We start from the raw sequence: 20,593 nt of genomic DNA, 5'->3' as shown, positions 1-20,593 counted from the left end.
ATGTTTTTTTCTTACTTTCAAAGGTCTGGTGCCCATCCACTGCCATTATGAGGCTGACCGACTGCACCGGTTTTCGTCAAAAATCGTCATTTGTGTTCTGCTGAAGAAACAAAGTCACCTACATCTTGGATGCCCTGAGGGGAAGCAGATAAACATCAAATTTTCATTTTTGGGTGAACTATTGCTTTAATGTTTTACCGTTGACTATAGGCATTCAACATTACAGTATAATTGAGCGCTATCAATTTTAATATTTATTAGACTTTAAAAAAATAACTTTCAAATAAACTAGGGGTGGGCATAGATTAATTTTTTTAATCTAGATTAATCTAGATTAAATCTTGGAATTAATCTAGATTAAAATGGCTAATTTGAATTCTGCTGAAGGCATTCAGAATATGTGTGTTTCCCAAATAATGACTTAAAGTCTTTGAGAATGGATCATAAAACTCATAAAGCTGTTCTATGATAATTTGTTGATGAAAATAAATTGTTCAATTAGATGTAGGGCTGCACGATTAATCGAAAAAAAATCACGATCTCGATTCACACATAAATGCGATCTCATTTCTAAATGAAGGCGATTCTTTTCCGTGTATTTCCCTGTATACAGAACAGATCATGCTGCATTCAAGTGTTCACCAATCAGTAATAAATATCGAGCGGTTCTCTCTTTACCCTCATTTCATTGGCTAGGTTACGCTGTCACTCACATGACGTGTCACAAGGTGTCAGACCTAAACGTCAGTTTACTCGGTGGATTTGTAAGTTAGCGGTAAGAGGGAGAAAAATGAGCCAAAGTGTGGAAAATTCTGGTGGCGACGGCGAAAGTGAGAATGTGACAAAATTAGTACAGAAAAAAGGAGCACATTCCACTGTGTGGAACTTCTTCGGGTTTAAACCCGAAGACGATGCGCAAACAGTGATCATTTGTAAGCAGTGTTTTGGCATCGTCGCAGCACCGCAAGGTAATACCACTAATCTGTACAACCACCTCAAACGTCACCACAAAATACAGTACGAGTTAGCCATGAAAGACAAGGGAGCCACAACTCAAAGCACCAGTCGCCAGACAACACAAACTTCCATAACTCAGACGTTGTACGGAGCATCGCCATACCCGTCAAGTTCACAGCGGCACAAAGAGATAACAAACGCCATCGCTTATCATTTAGCTAAAGACATGGCTCCAATCAACACTGTTCAAAATGAGGGATTTAAGGCTATGATGAAGACTTTAGACAAGCGCTACTGTTTGCCCTCTCGCAATTATTTTTCATCCGTTGCACTGCCAGATCTATACACCCGGTGTCGTACGACAGTCGAGGAAGAACTGCAGAATATTCATTACTTTGCGGCAACAACAGACCTATGGTCAAGTCGAACCATGGAGCCTTATTTAAGCTTGACAGTGCATTTCATAACAAGGGACTTCAAATTGAAAAGCCGCTGCCTACAGACGGTGTTCTTCCCTGCTGATCACACTGGCGAGGAATTGGCTCAAGGACTAAAGGAGAGTCTCAACTCCTGGAGTTTGGAGGAGCAAAAAATGGTGTGCATCACCACAGACAGTGGAGCAAACATTGTGAAAGCAACCTCCCTAAACAACTGGACAAGGCTTCAATGTTTTGGCCATAGACTACATCTGGCTATAGGTGAGCTGTGTATTAACAATCAATAACTTATCAATAACTAATCTATAACTTTATATTTTCATTTAAATCAGAAAAATGTGTAAATTAAACATAAGTTGAAAAAATATAAATGGTCCCATTTTTACTCTGAGGCTTAAATTAACATTGAATATTGAATTTTATTTTAAAATTAGATTAAAATAAATAAAGCATAAACACACACAATTATGTATATCCTGCTTTATGTTTGTCCCATTATATTGAATTTGAATAGCTATTTTAACAATGCAAGAAAATGTATGTAATGTTAAATTAATTTACTGCAGCGTTAATAACAAAGCATATTTTTATTTCAAGAGAATGCAATGAAAGACTCACGGATTGAACGAGCTGTGGGTCTTTGCAAAAAGATTGTGGCCTACTTCAGCCATAGTTGGAAGCGGAAGAGGGAGCTTGCTATTGCCCAAAAGGAGCTCAACCTGCCTGAACACCAGCTTAAAACGGAGTGCCCGACAAGATGGGGATCCCGACAAGCTATGGTCCAGAGGGTCCTTGAACAGCAAACTGCTATTGGTCATGTTCTCTCCTCTGACCGGAAAGCTAGACACCTGACACCAACCTGGCAAGACATCGAAGTCCTTGAAGTAATCAACAAGACACTCACCCCACTGGCAGATTTTACTGATGCTCTGTCAGGGGAGCAGTACGTTACTAGCTCCTCAGTCAAGCCGGTCCTCCACCTTTTTGAAACAATGATGGCAGTGCAGGAAGATGATACAGATCTTGCACGATCAATTAAGTCAAAAATCCTGCATTACCTTCAAGAGAAGTATAGTGATCCACACACTCAGGAGCTGCTCAATTTAGCCACAGCATTGGATCCACGATTTAAACTGGACTATGTCAGTGAGGACAACAAAGTCAGTGTCAAGGACAGACTGAAGAATGAGATGACTAGCATTGGTATGGTAAGTATATCTTTACACGATTCACAATATTGTCTAACAGAGTAAGAAATGTACGGCTAAATTGTTTACAGCTGCAAATAACTGAAATCGTATTTATCTGACCCACTGCTGATATGTTATTTTTGTTAGCAAGTGTAGAATACTGTATTGAGATTTTTAAGTTATCTTTTCTCTTTTTCAGCAAAGTCCCCCCACAACTGTCCCCAGCACCCAGCCTTCGCTGCTCCCCGTAGAAAAGAAGAGAAAAACCTTAGGCAGTTTTTTTAAAGCAGCGAAGGGCAATGAGGCAGCAGCATCCTCATCTGATTCACAAGAGAATGATGTTGACATGGAGCTCGGCTCATATCTGCTCACGAGAAACATTGACAGCGAAGATGACCCCTTAGTCTGGTGGAATGAAAACAAGGGACAATATCCAAAACTGTCTCTGCTGGCAAGGAAATACCTATGTATCACTGCTACAAGTTCCCCATCAGAAAGGGTTTTTAGCACAGGGGGGAACATTGTAACATGCCTGCGTTCCTCCCTAAAACCTGAAAATGTTGATCGTTTAGTGTTCTTGGCCAAGAACCTTTAAGGAGCACAAAGATTTTTTGTTATTGTTAAGTACAGTTAAGTTATTGTTAAAGTTCCATTTAGTTATTTTTACAAATTTATTTTTATATTTTTTAGTTAATGAGACCGTTAATGAGACTGTTTTATGTTACACCAGCACTTTATTAAACTAAATGTCCTGTGTTTTATTTTTGTTCTTGAGTGCAATAAATTTTGGTTAAAAAAAGGAGAATCGTCTAAGAGAATCGTGATCTCAATTCCCATAAAGGAAAATCGTGATTCACATTTTAGCAAAAATCGTGCAGCCCTACTCGGTATCATTATTCAATACACTTTAGGTCAATATCACACCGGAGTTCTCCTTTAAGTATCCACGTCGCAGAGGTGATATTGATAAATTGCTTTTACAGCATGAGGCTTTTTGGATTTTTACTTTAGACACGTTGTCCCCTAGAGGACTTAAGTTTTTAAAGAAATGGACGAATATCAAAATCTTCATTATGTCTATATAAATGGGTGTGTGTTTCTCTTAATGTGTATAATATATCAAAGTTTTGGATGTGACTCATTTAATTTCATTTAATGAATTAATTTGATGTATACTTGCAGGTACAAAATCAAGAAAAGTGTTTTTTGAAGTGTATATTAATAACAATATTGTTGTATTTTGCATAGTTTTACATATTTTTGGGTGTAGATTTACTATAGCTGTTGATGTATTGGTCAGTAAGATGGTGTTTGGTCATGTGATTTGGATCACCTGGAGCTATAAAGAGTGGCACATTAGTATTCAATTTGTCTGATGAAGAGCCTGCGTGCTCGAAGCGTCACATAAGGTATGCGAAAGTTGTTTTAAAAATAAATATTTTTGATATTTTTGGAGCTTTGGTGTTGCCGACATTACACTTTATTTTGTACTCATTAATAATTAATAGAATAAAAATATGTAGTAAATTACTACATTTTAATATATCCATTTATTTTATATTTATACAAATTATTGGTAACTAACAAATAACAAAATAATTTAAATATTATATATGAATATATTTAATCATTTATTTTGTAGTTATTAAAAATAATAACCATTTTTATTTGAATATGGTTATCAAATTACTGTATAGTTATCATACTGTCCATATATTTAAGCTTGAATAGATCAGGCTAAAATGTGTATTTAAGGAAATTAGGAAAACAGTTGTTTACCATTTCACGCCGGCGTTCCTCCTCTCTCTCCATCTCCTTGCTGTAGTCTCTGGCTTTCTTCCTCTCTCTGAGTTCCCAGTTCTTCAGACGCTGTTGAGCGAGAGTAATTAAAGAAGGTAAATAGTCTGATAAGACAACTAATCATTCAGTAATGTGATCAGAGAGACGTCACTTACCTCCTGATACGCCGCCTCTTTCTCTCGCAGCTTCCTCTCCAGTTTGCGCCGTTCGTACGCCTCTTCCTCATCTTCTTCACGATCGCGCTTCTTCTCCTTATCTCGGTCTCTATCGCGACTCTGTTCTCTGAAAATAGACAGCACCCAGTCACGTGATATTCACATCATATATGAAGTGTGCAATTTACTGTAGACACACAACTTCAGCTTTTGACTATTATATCTGAATATTGTAAAAGCTGTACAAAAAAAGTCATTAAAATGTAAAAAAAAAATACATAAATACCTTTACATTTAGTATATTGTATTTGTATTTGTTTAAAGGCTGGAGTAATGAATATATATACACAAATAATAAAAAACTGTAAATAATAATCTGTGTATAAATGTTGATAAAGAATAAATAAAGTAATATTATGAATACATACTTATAAATAAAATAAAAGTACATAAGATTACATAAATGTATTAAATGTATATATATACACATGTTGTTAAAAGGTGTTAAATATCTTTCACCAATATGTATATTTATATTCAGAAATATAAATGCATAAAGATATAAATGTTTGTAAATACGATTAGAAATATGAGAAAATGTTAATATGAATTTATAAATACATAAATAAATACCTTTTTTAAAAGGTATCAAATACAGTTCAACACTTTTCATACTCAAACATTTATAAATATAAATGTATAAAATATAAATATTGATAAAGAAAAAATGATGAATATAATATTGTTACAAATATATATTTATGAATAAATACCTTATTTGTCTACTTAAAAACAAACATAAAAATAAATGTTTAAATATATAGAAATATAAATGTTGATAAAAAAATGGGATGAATATAAATGACAATGCTATTATAAAAAAAATATTTATGAATAAATACCTTGATAAAAGGGATCGAATAGTTCAACAATTTGTGTATCTATATTGATAAATGTATAAAATTAAATGTTGATAAGGAATATTAGATGAATATTATTAGAGAAAATGTTAATATAAATGTATATAAATATTTCTAAATAAATACCTTTCAACAATTTGTATACTTAAATATAAAGGTATGAAAGGACTTCAATTAAATATTAAAAATAAAAAAATATAACTAATAAATTAATTGAGGTAAAAATAAATGAAAAGAAAATTATATATACACATTAAATATATATCAGGGCTCGACATTAAGGCTTGTCCGCTTGTCCGGGACAAGTGGATTTTTTTGTAGGACAAGTGGAAGAGAAAATTGGTTGTCCGACTGGACAAGTTAAATTTCAAACAAAATAAAATGCCATGTTAATTAACGTTATATGCCGTTAACGACAGAGCAGAACGTGCAGCGCAAACACCGAGCGGAATATTGAACAGAGAGCGCAGCGCGCCGACACACACACACACACACACACACACACACGGAACGGAAAAGACCTGCTCGTGAAGTTACTGTACGTTCACACCGCCCCGTTAAGAACTCTTGTCAAACAGTACGAGGAAGCTTGTTGACGCTTTGGCCGCTCTGACGTAGCAGCATTCTATATGTTCGATCATGGGAGAGTGCGCGAGCGCGCGCGTCTCTCTCTCTCTCTCTCTCTCTCTCTCTCTCTCTCTCTCGAAATTGCGATAAATTAATCTGTGCGACCTCAAATTATATTTGGAAGCATTTGTGCGAGTGAGAGAAATGAGTGTGGTGCGACTCGGTTTCAAAACTGTCGCTAGCCTAACTACTGACTAGTAGTACAAGACTAAAAGTCTTGATTAACATAAGTTTAAGAGACGAAAAGACGATCGCAATAGGTTTGGATAAATCTTCAAAAAGGCAATGATGTCATTGAATAAATATGCACGCTGTACGTTTCAAAGTCAAAACGCTGCAGGGATGTCTTCATATGAATGTATCTGAAGGGAACAGACTGTCCTCAGAAACATGTCGTTTGTATTGTCATTTCATGTCTGATAAAACCATATATGTCTATGGATAAAACGGCGTTAGTGCTGGTTTGTGTACAGCTGTTACTATGGAAACCGTAGTATTTCAGCGCTCCTAAAGCGCCCCCTCGTGACAAACAAATTAATTTTTATTTTCAATACATTTTTTCAGCTGTTTATGGTCAAATTATTGGAATTATCGATCCATGTGTAAGTGTGAAATAATGTAATTTGCCTTTTAAAAATCTAAACAATTAAGTAATACTAATGTTATATATCTTATATAAATATAAGAAATGATATACTTGATTTATCCCTTTTAATGGTATAAAGGTTGAAATGCCATTGTATTAGATATTTTGTTTTTTGTGTCTGTATCTGAATTATAAATCATGTAATTTTATGGCTTAATATTCTACCGTACATTGTCCAACCCCACTCATACTATTCATTTAACTTGTGCAGCTCTTAAAAAAAAGGGTCATAAATTGCCTTAAATTGATATTTTAAAATTCTGCAGCTACACTAAATGGTGAAATAAAATTCTTTCCTTGATATTTGTTTATATTTGTGTATTGAAAAAATTTTTGATTGACATTTAGACTCCTATCTGATTTTCTATATTTTTAAAAAATGTCTTTTTTTTTATTTGGGCTAGTTAAATTAATTTTTGGGCTATCAAATTCTGATGAGTACCTGCCCGAAGGGCTACCAGAGATTTTGACATTTTGCGAGCCCTGAGCCGTCAATCATTCCCTGTCACTGAAACTGCGCTCCGCTTAACTTAGAACTGGACGTTTTTTTCTCTCTCTCTCTCAACCAAACCCTGTTCCGGCGTTGCACAAACTGCAATTAGGGGTGTGTGAAATGACAATTTTATTTTTATTGTGGACAATTAAAAGGTCTCCACAATTTGCTTTTGAAGAAATATAGTATATTTCGTGCTACAGCGCACATTCTGTCAGATACAATTCTGCCGCCTCCGTGTCAATATACTATACAATGCGGCTCAGATAGCACATGTACGTCTGCAAGATGTCTGATAAAGATCTCTTGATCTGGAAAGCATCTGCTGTGTACAAACATCTGGCAGGCGTCTGTCAGATGTCAGTTAATCAGAATCGGCCATGAAGAATCAAGATCGGTGCATAACTAAAAAGAAATTGGGTGCTCCTAAATTTTTTGGGATGCTCCTAACTTTTTAAAGTTGGGAGCACCAGTGCTACCAAGTAAAAAAGTTAATTTCGAGCCCTGCCTTACACCAACAGCACCATATGAGTTCAAACGGGAACGAAAATTTGTAACCAAATGGAAAGATGAATTCGACTGGGTTATTTATGAAGACGGAGAAATGTTCTGTGGCATCTGTCGGATAGATAGTTTTAATTTTTTTTTCACCGAAAGTCACCACTACCTCTGGTGATACACTGTGCACATCAGCGTGCAAAGTATTACTTTGTATTATACTATGAGTCTGGAGATCCTTCTACTGTTCCTTTCTACTTATACTTCTACGTTCCTTTCTACTGTTTCAACTGAATTGTATTAATATTGATAGTGTTTGGATGCTTTCAATGAATTCTGCATTAGCAAAACAAAAAAATAAATAAATGATATTATAAATCTTTACCCGGACAAGTGACTTTTGTGCATGGACAAGTGAAACATAAATTTACTTGTCCGAAGGACAAGTGCCTCAAAAAGTTAATGTCAAGCCCTGTATATATATATATATATATATATATATATATATATATATATATATATATATAAATTTCTTCTTTTAAAGCCTTTTCATTTTTGAATTTTTTTATTTTATTTTACTACTGGGTGCAAGACACTATAGTTAATTTATGTAAGTGAGGACAGCAAAATAAAGTAAACGGTGACATATTATACCCAAAAATTATGTATACAGTGGACTACCAGTAAATCTGATAAAAATTTGGGACCAAAAAAATATTCAGACACTTTGACCTGACCATGTTTTGCTAAAGTGTTTTTTTCTTTCATTGCTTCATAGTTTTCACTGCTAATGTGACCTTTGTACACCACATTCTGAACAAAATTAATCATTGGTTGGTAATTGGTCAACAAAGTATTGATAGTTGTCTAAATATGGTCATAATAACAGTTGTCTGAATTTTTGGTTGATCATGTTACATGCCTTTCTACCAAAGTTATCTGATATTATCAAGATGAATTATTTGTTCTTAACTCTGAGTTCTAATAAACTGTGAAAATGTGAGAAATGTTTCAGGTGTCTGAATAAATGTTGGTTTGACTACACAAATATATGACACAAAAATTGTTAAAAGGTAAGGTAGTGAAAACTGATTGGGAAATCAGTGGAAAAACTGAAAACAACACAAACATCTGATGACATTTCATTTAGTGTACCTGGATCGACTGCGGTCTTCGCTACGGTCTCGGCTTCTGTCTCTCTCCCACTCTCTCTCCCTCTCTTTCGTGCGCTCGCGGTCTCGATCTCTTTCTCTCTCCCTCTCGCGTTCCCGCTCTCTCTCACGCTCCCTTTCTCTGTCCTTTTCCCGTTCGCGATCCCGTCGTTCACGTTCTCTCTCGCGCTCCTTGTCTCTCTCCTTGCGTTCCCGCTCCAGCTCCTGCCTCTCCTTCTCCCTCTTGCCCTTTTCCTCTTCTAATTTCTGTGGGAAAACGGAAGTTTTCAGATTAGCGACTACTCATGCACAAAACAAGAGTACATGACATAACATCACTCTGTGAGGAAGTGGTTTACAATCCCTGCCATTCACGTTCGCATTCATATACAGGCATCAAAAGTCTGAGACCACTAGAAAATTTTAACGCAATAAATGTTGAATCGTAAATTATATTATCAAAAATTTTGATTATGAGATATGATGCAGTATGAGATGTATGAGATATTTTAATGACAGCAGCACTAGAGCTACATGAACTTAACCTGATGATCATGTTCTCCAGCATGACCTGAGATCAAGAAAGAGCATCTTTAGCTTCAATAGAAGCAAAAACATCTACAAAGTGTCACATGATCAAACACCTATTTGATTAGAAACATTGAAATAATGCAGAATTTTAAAAGTTAAGTTATTTGTGAAGTCATTTGAAATTTGGAATTGAGTTTGCAAATCTGTTTAGTGCTGCTTCATTTTTAAAATGTTCTTCATGCACATGAAAACTAGTTTTCCGCCACAGATAAATAAAAAATTGAAAAAAGTAAATGCAACTTTCTATCACAAAATCTGACATTTTCTGACAATTCAAAAGAGACAAGGTCAGAACTGTGAGATAAAAAGTTGCAATTACCTTATTATTTCATGTCGAAAACAAAAGCAAAACTATATGTTTATTTCATAAATTACACTATATATATCTATACATGTTAAATAATTTAAAAAAAAAAGGTCAGAATTATCTTAGATATAAACTCAGATTTGTGAGAAAAAGTCTCCTGAATTCACAATATATAAATTTCTTATTCTTATATCTTATTTTAACACAAAAGACACTGAACTCTCATAAGTTTGTGAATTTCTGTCAAAATATCATAAATAATTGCAAGAAAAAAAACTCTGCTGAGAATTTAAATACGATGAACTATAAGTTTATTTTATACATTTCCACATTTATCTCACAATATTATCTTATATAATAGTGAGAAAAAAAATCTCCTGAATTCATTGGAAATATAGTAAGCTTATGAAAAGTTAAGTATATTTAATATATACATGAGATACATTTCTCATTTAAATTCTCATCAATTCTGAGTTCATTTCCAGTTTGGATTTTCTTCTTTAAATTATTTATTATAATAAATATAAATAAAGAGATATAAACTCACAAGCTTATGAAACAAAGCAAAGAAAAAGCCAGAATTGTGAGATATAAAGTAAGAAGTCTAATTTGCAATATGCTGAACTCATAAAAATGCACTTATTTCATATCTTTGGAAGTTTATATTTTGCAATCAGAGATAAAAAAAAAAAAAAAAAATCACAATTACTTTTTTTTTTTTTCGCGGCAACAGGTTTTCATACATGCATGTCATATCTTTGTTTTTAAATTTTCCTAAAACTTAAACAAATTAGATTTTCAATGTGGTCTCTTCGACTTTAGAACTGCCCTTCATAATGACAGAGGACAATATCTAGACGGAACAGCACATAAATTAAGAAACTGTTCAGCAATTAATAAAAGGAAACCTGGAAACCACTTTTGAGATATAATTTCAATGTTGCAAACAACTGAATAAGATCAGAAACAGTTGAAGGAGCTGTAATTTCCATCTCATCACATGATCAACAGAAAGAGGCTTTAATCCTTGCAAAACTAGTTGTTTGTGCACTTACAGGTGTTGACTAGCGACTCACAGCGCTTCCGTGGCCCTACAAGCCTTTTTTGTTAGGCCTGGGAGGAAAAGCAGGTCAAAGGATTCACAAGGAAAAATAAAAAAACAAACGATTCTCTTTGCTTGCAACAATCTCACAAACAACTTCCAGACATTTTCAAAATGTTGTGACAGGAGCATTGCATACTGTATTGGTTAGATTTGCTTCGTTTTCTTTGTAGTTTGGATAGAAAAGGCAACAAATTAAGGTGTAGAGACTGCTTACCCCACTGCAGACGACAAGGGCCCTCAGAGGAATGGACTGACTCAATTATGAAATGCACTGAAGTGTAGCATGACACCCACGGATTTAGTCTCAATTTGCAGTTGGCTAATTGAGACTAAATATCAGGCTAGAGCGACGTCCATCAACAATTCATTATAAATACATTTAAAGTCTAATTTTAATATGAAACTATTTCATAAGCGCTCAAACGTGGGTGTTATGCAACTGTGAACAGCAGCAGCAAATAAACAAGAGGAGAAGACAAGACAGGAAAATAACGTATAACATAACGCATGTAATTTACAAGTGACACAGCTTTTAAGTCACATTTCTACTGGTGAATTTGACAGGATAGTTTTGTAGGCTACACAAATCTTTAGATCAGTAAAATGATCAACATTTTACAGTAAGTTTTTATTCTAGTATTAACTATTGCACATTTAAAAGTAATGCTGTGTGGATTCAAAGATAGATAGTAAATGAACAAAAAAGGAATGTTTTTTGGAAACTAATTGAAAATGAGCTAAAGTAAAAATGTAAGTATTACAAAGGAGAAAACACACATTTAGCAAATTACTAATACTAAAAATAAAATAATCTCAATAATTTGGCATGTATATTTTGTAAATGGTGTAAGACTGTATTTTAAAATAAGACCGTAAGATAGATTTTAAACATTGATAAGCACTTGCTAGGGTGATGTAGGTGCTTACTATTAGTCCTAGTAATCGGGAAAAAAAAAAAAAAGCTAAAATAAAATACAGATAGGAAATTATAAACTTAAAATTCAAAAAAGTTTAACATTTTTTGCCTTGGCAACTTACTGTGATAAATTAAGTTGAAGATATATAATTCCCAAAAATTTAAAACAAAAATAAATCAAAGATAAATAACTAATAAAATATAACATAAAACAAAAAACTAATAAAAAATATTTTTTTCTAAAGCTTAAACTAAAATGTAAACAAAAAAAAAACAATTTTAAATTATTAAATTATTAATAAATACTACAATGGAACATAAATAATACTAAAATAGCACTTGTAGACCAAGGACCTCTGAAAATTTTGGCATATAACATTTTTAAATATTGTAAAAAAAAAAAAAAATGTATATGCACTTGCTAGGGTGATGTGGGTGGTTACTAATGGTTTAAGTAATTGAAATAAAGCTGAAATAAAATAAAATAAACACATAGGAGATGAAGATCTTGATGAAAAATGAAAAAAAAAAAAAAAAAAATGAAAAAGTTGCCTTGGCATAAATGTGATAAAGTTGAAGTTATAAAATTCCTAAAATTAAAAACAAAAATAAGAAGAAACAAATAACTAATACAAATGACAATATTTCTGAAGCTTAAACTAAAATTAAAAAATAAAAAAAAAATTCTCATGCAAATTATTAATACATCCTATAATAGAATATAAATTAGACTAAAATAACAGAACTTATGTTTTTGACCAACTACATCTGAATACTTTGGCATATATAATAAAAATATATTATAAAATATTTTTAAATATATATTATATATAATATCTTTAAAATTGTGTAAAATAATTTAAATTATTATTTAAAAAAATGATGTTGCTATGGACTTGCCGTACTGATGTGGGTGTTCACTAACTGGTCTAAGTTAAAACAGCTCATGACAAGTCTATTTTGGTCTCTCTACATGGGACTTTTTGCATAAATGTAATTGTAATCACCCAGAAAAGTAATCTCTCCTCAAGCTTCATGATTTGAGAAATCATTTGTGATGTGACACGTTTAAAACGAGTTGTGAAACTGACTTTATGAATTACATAGGCTTTGTAGTAATTGTGTAATTCCAGCCATACAAATGTTAAAATGTAATACTATAAAAAGATGACATTCAGTGAGCACACACACAAAGAAACACTAAAAAGAATGAAAAGAAAGAGTGCAAGCAAGCAGGAATGAAGAGAGGTGTTGGCAGACTTAATCACAAAGCGAATTCATACCTGTAAAATCTTCAGAAAGTCCGTGTGCTGTGGAGGGGCGCCCCCTACTTTTACAAGAGCCGAATGGGCCAATTCACTGTTATTCAAGTCAGCAGTATTTATTATAGCACCAACATCACTTTTACTAGCAGACCCACACAGGTTCACTGGCCGCCCTTGCCTCAAAGAACCAGAAAATCAATGGTTTCACAGTTAATGCCTTGTATAAACACTCCCCTATATGCATTACGATATTAAAACCATCCTAATTTCAGAGCGAGTCGGTGCAGTTGCCCCTGTGCAAGTCCTCCAGAAGGGGGCGCCCAGTACAAGTAGAGAAAAATGGAAAGCTCATACTTACATCCTATCCTTGCAACTTTTTCCAAAGCTGAGAGATTCATCTTGGTTTAGTCACCATATGATCTCTATCATAATGGTGGGGTTTAATGAATAGATTAGCTTTTAGGGAAGTGCACAGAACGTCCATGCATTGTATGTGTGACTACATTTCCCACCCTTAACATGGAGGCCACGCTACAATTTACACAAACGCTCTGGACCTAATGAGGCCTAGTCTTAAACTACTTCACTATATAATCATATTTACTTCTTAAATGTAACAAGTTTTCCTGTGCTAAATTGCATCTACTCATGCTGGTATGTTGTCAAACTAAACTAGGTGTAAAAGGCTGTTGCGCTCTACCTGTGATATGGTGTAAATTAGCAAGTATTGTACCTTATGGGTATCGCGGAATTTGTTGATCTCCCTGGAAATCAGATCTCTTTTGTCATCTTCCATTTCCATGGCGCTGATGTCATCCTAAACAAATGGAGAGCATGTTAAAAAGTAATATTAAATAATATTAAATTTTAATATAATAATACCAACCTCGTCCTTCTTTTCTCTCTTCTTTTTGCGGCGACTCGACTCATCGTCCTGTGATGGAGCGTTGAGCTCGTTTGAATACTCCCGGATCAAGCCGTCAATAGCACCTTTGACAATTTGGTCCCGCTTCTTAGTTTCTTCATCCAGAACCTCCTCTTCCTCTTCAGCACCATCCTCTGCCTTGCCATTCTGCCAGACACACAGATCAAAACTCAGCATTTTTGTGGTAAAACGCATCTGAGACCGTTGTAAAATCAGTAGTTAAAAACACTAGGGGTGGGTGAAAAAAAAAAAAATGATTCACATATGAATTGCAATTCAGTATTCTAGCGGTTTGTGTCGATTCACAAATTAGTTCACATGATGTTGTTGGAATAGGCAACAGCAATGGAGGAAAAACAAATCCAAACAACATCCTGCCCCATTATCAGCCAGGGCAAGTGTTTGGAAAAACACATTATAAATAAATGTTTAAATGTACAAGCTGCTAACTTAGTTATTTCAAGATATGCTCCTGACAGTTCAGCAATATGACATGAGCAAGAGTTAAGAGTGCACGGATTCTGTGTTCACATCCGTGTTGGCTTGGTCGAATCACCGATACACTAAGCCATTCATAAAAACTGTTTTTTTGATTGGCACCTGAAGGATTCAGCCGTTTTGAAAGAATCATTTGAATGACTCAGTGATTCAATGAACACTCGCTGCCACCTGCATAAACATATTTCTATACTCAAAATTTTGTATTTAAAACAATCTCATAACATTATTTATGCAATTATTATAAATACAGTCTAAATCTATAAATACCACATCTAAATGTCACTTCATGCAGCTTCTGTGCAGTGCTAAGATGAGTTTTGTTCATTCATTTACATTAATGAAGTATTCAGCAAAAAATCTTGTCTGTTTTTATTTATGAAATTTTGATTTTGTAGAATTGAATTTCACATTAACAGAATACTGCATGGTATCATGATACTACTTGGAATCGTGATACTTCAGCTGGTATAGTATCTTAAGTAATTTTTATGGTATTGTGACAACCCTCCATTAGAGTATATAATATTTCACTTACCATATGAGCAGAGTAAGGAGAGATGACTGATAGGAAGATGGTGAATGAACTATTGCCACGAATCTCGAAAGTAAAAAGCAAATACGCATTTAAAAGTGATTTAAAAGCCCCACATATTAATAGCGGCTCCCTGATGCCCACAAATTAGTATACAGTATAATTACCCAACAATATAATTGGCAGTTTTTTTCTCCCATCTCGTATTTATTTCTTTTAGGGGTTCTGTAGTACATGTCGTTTCCTTTCTGAACAGGGTATTCGGATTCAGGCACATCCCTAATAGGAAGTGTAAAATATTTTTTATTTATTAGGAAGTTAACCCATACTATAGACCAGTGTGTTTTTGTACCAAAATACTGATGCATTTGATGTCCAGTGTGCACAAAAAAGGCTGAAAAATCATGAATCTTGATTAAAAACCAAAATTAAATCATGAATAGATATTATTCGAATCATGAGGTACTGAAATATTTCCTATCCTAAAAAAATACCACTGAAGATGCAAACATTACTTAAAATTAAGTAAACCTCACATTTATATTTTAGTATCAAACTGTTACACTTACTCCATTTTCACTGGTGCTCTTCTTCTTTGCTTTCCACTCATCTAGTTGTGCTTTGGTTTTGGCATCGACTTTGACCAGAAGTTTCTTTTCTCCAACCTGGAGCTCATGTAGCAGCCGAAGAGCTCGTAGAGTAGATTCAGGCTCTTTGTACTCACAGAAACCAAACGCTGAAAACAAAAAAAACATATACCTTATATAGACATATACATCACATATTCACATTTAAAGGGAATGCGACCAAGTCTGTACTATTTAAAAAAATAATAATAATAATAAATAAATACATTGCGCATTGTAGAAACCAATTGTAATTGTAGAAAATACTACAATTATTATTAAAACTTAAACATAAAATTAAAGTGTTTCATTTTTATTTGATTAAAAATAAATAAATGTTTAATGCCTTCATTTGTTTATTAGAAAATTCTGAAAAAAAAAGAAAAAGATTGTAGGGCTCTATTGTTCAAAAAAGTTTGACTTATTTTTTCACTGAAATAAATGTTTTTGTTGTTATACAGAAAGTAAAGTGCAGAAAAAAGTACAGTTGTCTACCGGCACCTGGCACTCCACCCCCTCAAAGCTGTAAACTTCGGGGAAACACTGGTAATATTTCAGTTTTAATTTCATATTCAAACAGTTGACCATCAAGCTTTTATTTTGATGATTTGCAGGCAAATAAAACACTGCTGATTTCATAGTGAAGCTCAGTTATGTGTGTTCATTTACATGCAAGCAGCTCATGAAATCAGTGTCTTTGGACAGCTCAGAGCAAAAATATACATTAACAATTGTTAGTTTTAGTTTCATTTTTATTTTGTGAACACATTTCTATTTACTTTTTATAAAGTTTAGTTTTTTAGAGATCAAATAGAGTTCACAATTTCCCCTCAATTCTAAACTAAGCTAAATAATGTGAGACAAAATATCAATTGATGCAGTCTATTTAGATTTCATTCATTTGAATGAGTTATTAAACATTGTAATACATAATATATGTATTTAAAATACGATATATTTTATACACCTTTTTTTATATTAAATTTATGAAAAAGTGGTTTGAATGAATAAATTACTCAAAAAAAACATTACTGGATGAATCATCGTTTTTGAATGAATCTCTCTATTCAGTGACAAATGTTATTTAAAGAGCGCCAATTACTTTCAAAAGATGACATGCTCTATATTGATCTCTACCATAGACATCAATGTTTATATTTGCGTTATTGTTTATAACGTAATGATTACAAAAAATGATTAGTGATTTGTTTCGCTTTAGTTTTTCATTTATTTTGATGTTTTTATTTTATTTCAGTTTACGAGAATGTTTTCTGATCAATAGTTTTCGTATACGAAAATAACCTTGGTGTAAATACCATGCTTGAAACTGGTGAAGCATGTATGCGTTTCATTCTGATATTCACAACTAAGCCTTACAGCAATGTTGATTTTAAGCAAACCAAACTGGGCACAAGAGAAATGAGGTTAGGTGTTTAAAAAAATATATTTACCTTGGAGTTTCCCTGAGGCGCCTTGAACTCGTTTCCAGCTTAATACCAAACCACATTTCTGAAAAACAAGTGGTTATTATTCATATCAATCCAACTAACACTAAACATGAAATGTTACCAAGAGCTATTCCACTTTAGAGTAAAACTCAAACTATTGATTGATGCAAAGACATTGCTGAAAGCCTAGGACTGATGTTATACTCACAGCTAGCAGCTGTCTGATGAGCATGTCAGATGCTTTCTCAGAGATGTTGCCCACAAACACGGTGGTTGTGGGACCGCTGCTGTCATTGTCTTTTGCCAGAGCAGCACTTTCCTTCCTGGGAACAGCAACTTTACTAACCACAGACATCGCCGTGGGCACGAGAACCTGATCAATCACATCACATCACAATTAATATGTAGCCAAAATGTGACAAAGAATTTGATTGTGACTGATATAAAAATGAGATGAAACTCTGATTCAACAGGAAGCATCTCTGTGGTAAATTTAGCACATTAAAATATTTTTGTACAAACATATGCAAAAAAAATAAAGTTTTTACTATGCATAATTGCATATAAATAGTCAAATGCATTCACTTAACGAAAAACATATCTTAACTAGATTATTACTTAGTTCTACATTAAACATTTGAATGTTCTTGACAGCAATGCAATAAGCAAATACATAAATAGATGGACACTTCAGAAAGGACTATTGAATAGATTTTGAATCACAAGTTCTTGATTTAATAACAATTCATTCAATATTCAAAATTTAACACAAAAACAAATGTTTTATACATAAATTAATACTATATTAAAACTATATCAGTTTTATGATATAATTACACCACAAAAGTGCTTCAAAACGGCATTTATTCTTCGAGAGAATTCAAAAGCTGAGACCTTTACATATCAAAAGTAACAAAGCCCAAAGCTTAAATAACATTACCGCAGGGGCTGGAGTCATTATACCCATGTGGACAGGAATCATTGGGGTTCCTAGAGGGGAGGAAAAAACATAATCAGAAAGTATTTAACCAAATCAGGTGGATTAAACTTCATATTTTGACCAATTTAACACAAACGGTTTATTCAGCAATTCAAAATAGAACTAATGCCATCTCTCCAAAACATTTAAACAGTTCATAACCAAGCCTGAAATGTTACATCAATGCAAATAGGGCTCAACATTTAAAACAAACCTATTTGTTCTTAATTAACTTAACTCTTTTTTTCATTATTCAAACTTTGAATACTCAAAGCAAGCAACACAGAACACTGCTCACTGAATGCTCTGGACTCCAGTTAACACCGCCATTGTAATGAACACGTATGCATTTTGCGGACACTTTCCTTTAAAGGTTTACATTTTGCCATTATGTGTTCTCTGTGAACTAAACTCATGACTTTGCTTACTCTACGATCTAAAAGTTGAGCTACAGGAACACCAATACTTCAAAACAAGGTCTTGTAATCTAGCTTTTCTTGATTACCGGGAGGCATTGACGGTGGAAACCCAGCAAACTGTGGTGGAGGGAGTCCTGGCGGCATCGCTGGGATGCCTATTTGTGGCCGGTTGAGATGAGGAGGGAAAGACATCTTGGGCAGAACACCCACCTTAAACAGAACACAAACACATCATTAACAACTGTGAATGACAGGAGCTTATAATGTTTAGAAGATTAAGATCTTCTCTTAAAGGAGTAGTTCACTTTCAGAACAAAAATTCACAGATAATGTACTCATCCCCTTGTCATCCAAGATTTTCATGTCTTTCTTTCTTCAGTCATAAAAAAATTTGTTTTTTGAGGAAAACATTTCAGGATTTCTCTCCATATAATGGACTTCTATGGTGCCCCCGAGTTTGAACTTCCAAAATACAGTTTAAATGCAGCTTCAAAGGGCACTAAATGATCCCAGCCGAGGAAGAAGGGTCTTTTCTAGCGAAACGATCGATTATTTTACAATTTACAATTTATACACTTTTTAATCTCTAAACAGAGTACACACAGAGCTAGACAAGACAAGCATTTGAGGTTAAAAAGTATATAAATTGTAATTTTTATTAGAAAATAACCGATTGTTTTGCTAAATAAGACCCTTCTTTCCTTGGCTGTGATCGTTTAGAGCCCTTTGAAGCTGCATTTTGGAAGTTCAAACTCGGGGGCACCATAGAAGTCCATTATATGGAGAGAAATCCTGAAATGTTCTGCTCAAAAAAACAATTTCCTTACGACTGAAGAAAGAAAGACATAGGGGTGAGTACATTATCTGTACATTTTTGTTCTGAAAGTGAACTACTCCTTTAAGTTAGTTTTAAGCAAGCCTCTATGGTGCCCTAACTTGAGCATTTGTTTAAGGCTGTCAAAATGGATGTTAAATGCATTTACAACACATAATCACCACAAATAAATAAACGCATACACACCAAATCAGAAAATACTGACAGCAATCAGCTGATTTCAGGATGACTGAGGTGAAATCAGTAGCTCAGAATCCGACCTGAAACCATCTTAAGGTTCCAAAATGAACATGAAATCAGTTTAAAGTTTTGAAATGAAGCTTAAATTATTGTAAAATACATGAAATTACCTCCATATGAATACATTGTCATCCAAATGAGCAACAATAAGCTGAAAGACCAAACTGAAAGTACCGAAATCAACCTGAAATGGTGTAAGCATTGAAAAAACAAGCTGAACTGAGTTTAAATGACTGAAATTAATCTGAGACTAACTGAAAGTGTTGAAATCATGGCAAAGATCTTAAAACTATTTACAGGCCGATTTCACGTTGTTGTAATATCTCGCAATGTGACAAACCACTGACGTTAGCTAACCAAATAAACAAGTATATAATAGCTAAGACGCTTAAGCGCGGAAATTGTATTGCTTGTGTAAAATATACTAATTTTAAACCCAAAAATCAGACCGGTTGGTCAGAAAATAGCAGCGGGAATCATTTCAGTCAGACCGGGTAAATGCTAGCCGCGAGCTAACGTTCACAAAAAGCCTTTACTCTGACCTCTCCCAACGGATTAACGCGTTTTATCAAAGTCTTGTAAGAGACGATGAAAAAGTGAACTCAAAAATATAGCTAATATTTTAATAAATAATACTCACTCAAACCAAATCGATATCAACTCGTTTCTCGCACGGAAAGTTCACCGGATCCGTAGTAAAAGCAACGAGCAATCGAACCTTCCGTTTCCGGTCAAATGGAATTGTGGGAAAGTAACGGGCAAGTTAAAAGACCTCCGGTTTAAAAAAAAAAAAAGCGAAATAAAATAAACAGATACCAAATTAAATGCAAATATACATTAAATTAGGTCTTAGAATTTCTTGGTGTGGGATATAATACGACTATCATTTTCGTCAAATTATTTAATTTCACCATTAGTTATATGTGCTTCATAAAAGTCTGCAAAACATTTGCACATTTATCGCAGTTAAAAAAATAAAATAATAGAGAACAATATAGTATGATATAAGCATTTAGTTCCTTTCGTTTTA

General features: G+C 33.7%; 2 protein-coding genes across 2 annotated transcripts; one reads left to right on the top strand and one right to left on the bottom strand.

Annotated features, from left to right (window-relative positions):
• Positions 1-790: 790 nt before the first annotated feature.
• Positions 791-3,179, top strand: LOC141348588 (E3 SUMO-protein ligase ZBED1-like). The gene is made up of 3 exons (XM_073852863.1): positions 791-1,655; positions 1,992-2,602; positions 2,784-3,179. The coding sequence occupies exons 1-3, from the start codon at positions 791-793 to the stop codon at positions 3,177-3,179; spliced, it is 1,872 nt and encodes a 623-aa protein (XP_073708964.1).
• Positions 3,180-3,899: 720 nt separating this feature from the next.
• Positions 3,900-20,292, bottom strand: LOC141348587 (RNA-binding protein 25-like). Its single transcript, XM_073852862.1, has 12 exons — positions 20,204-20,292; positions 18,575-18,698; positions 18,031-18,080; positions 17,299-17,463; positions 17,094-17,151; positions 15,586-15,752; positions 13,945-14,130; positions 13,792-13,875; positions 8,879-9,141; positions 4,540-4,666; positions 4,364-4,453; positions 3,900-3,923 (listed from the first exon to the last, which is right to left on the bottom strand). Exons 2-12 carry the CDS (start codon positions 18,678-18,680, stop codon positions 3,900-3,902), a joined length of 1,320 nt encoding a protein of 439 aa, XP_073708963.1. The 5' UTR covers positions 18,681-18,698; positions 20,204-20,292.
• Positions 20,293-20,593: the final 301 nt, after the last annotated feature.

The sequence above is a fragment of the Garra rufa genome, chromosome 13 (genome assembly GCF_049309525.1).
Source record: "Garra rufa chromosome 13, GarRuf1.0, whole genome shotgun sequence".
Classification (NCBI taxonomy): domain Eukaryota; kingdom Metazoa; phylum Chordata; class Actinopteri; order Cypriniformes; family Cyprinidae; genus Garra; species Garra rufa.
Note: the sequence above shows the minus strand (reverse complement) of the source record. Positions and strands in the feature narration are given on the sequence as shown.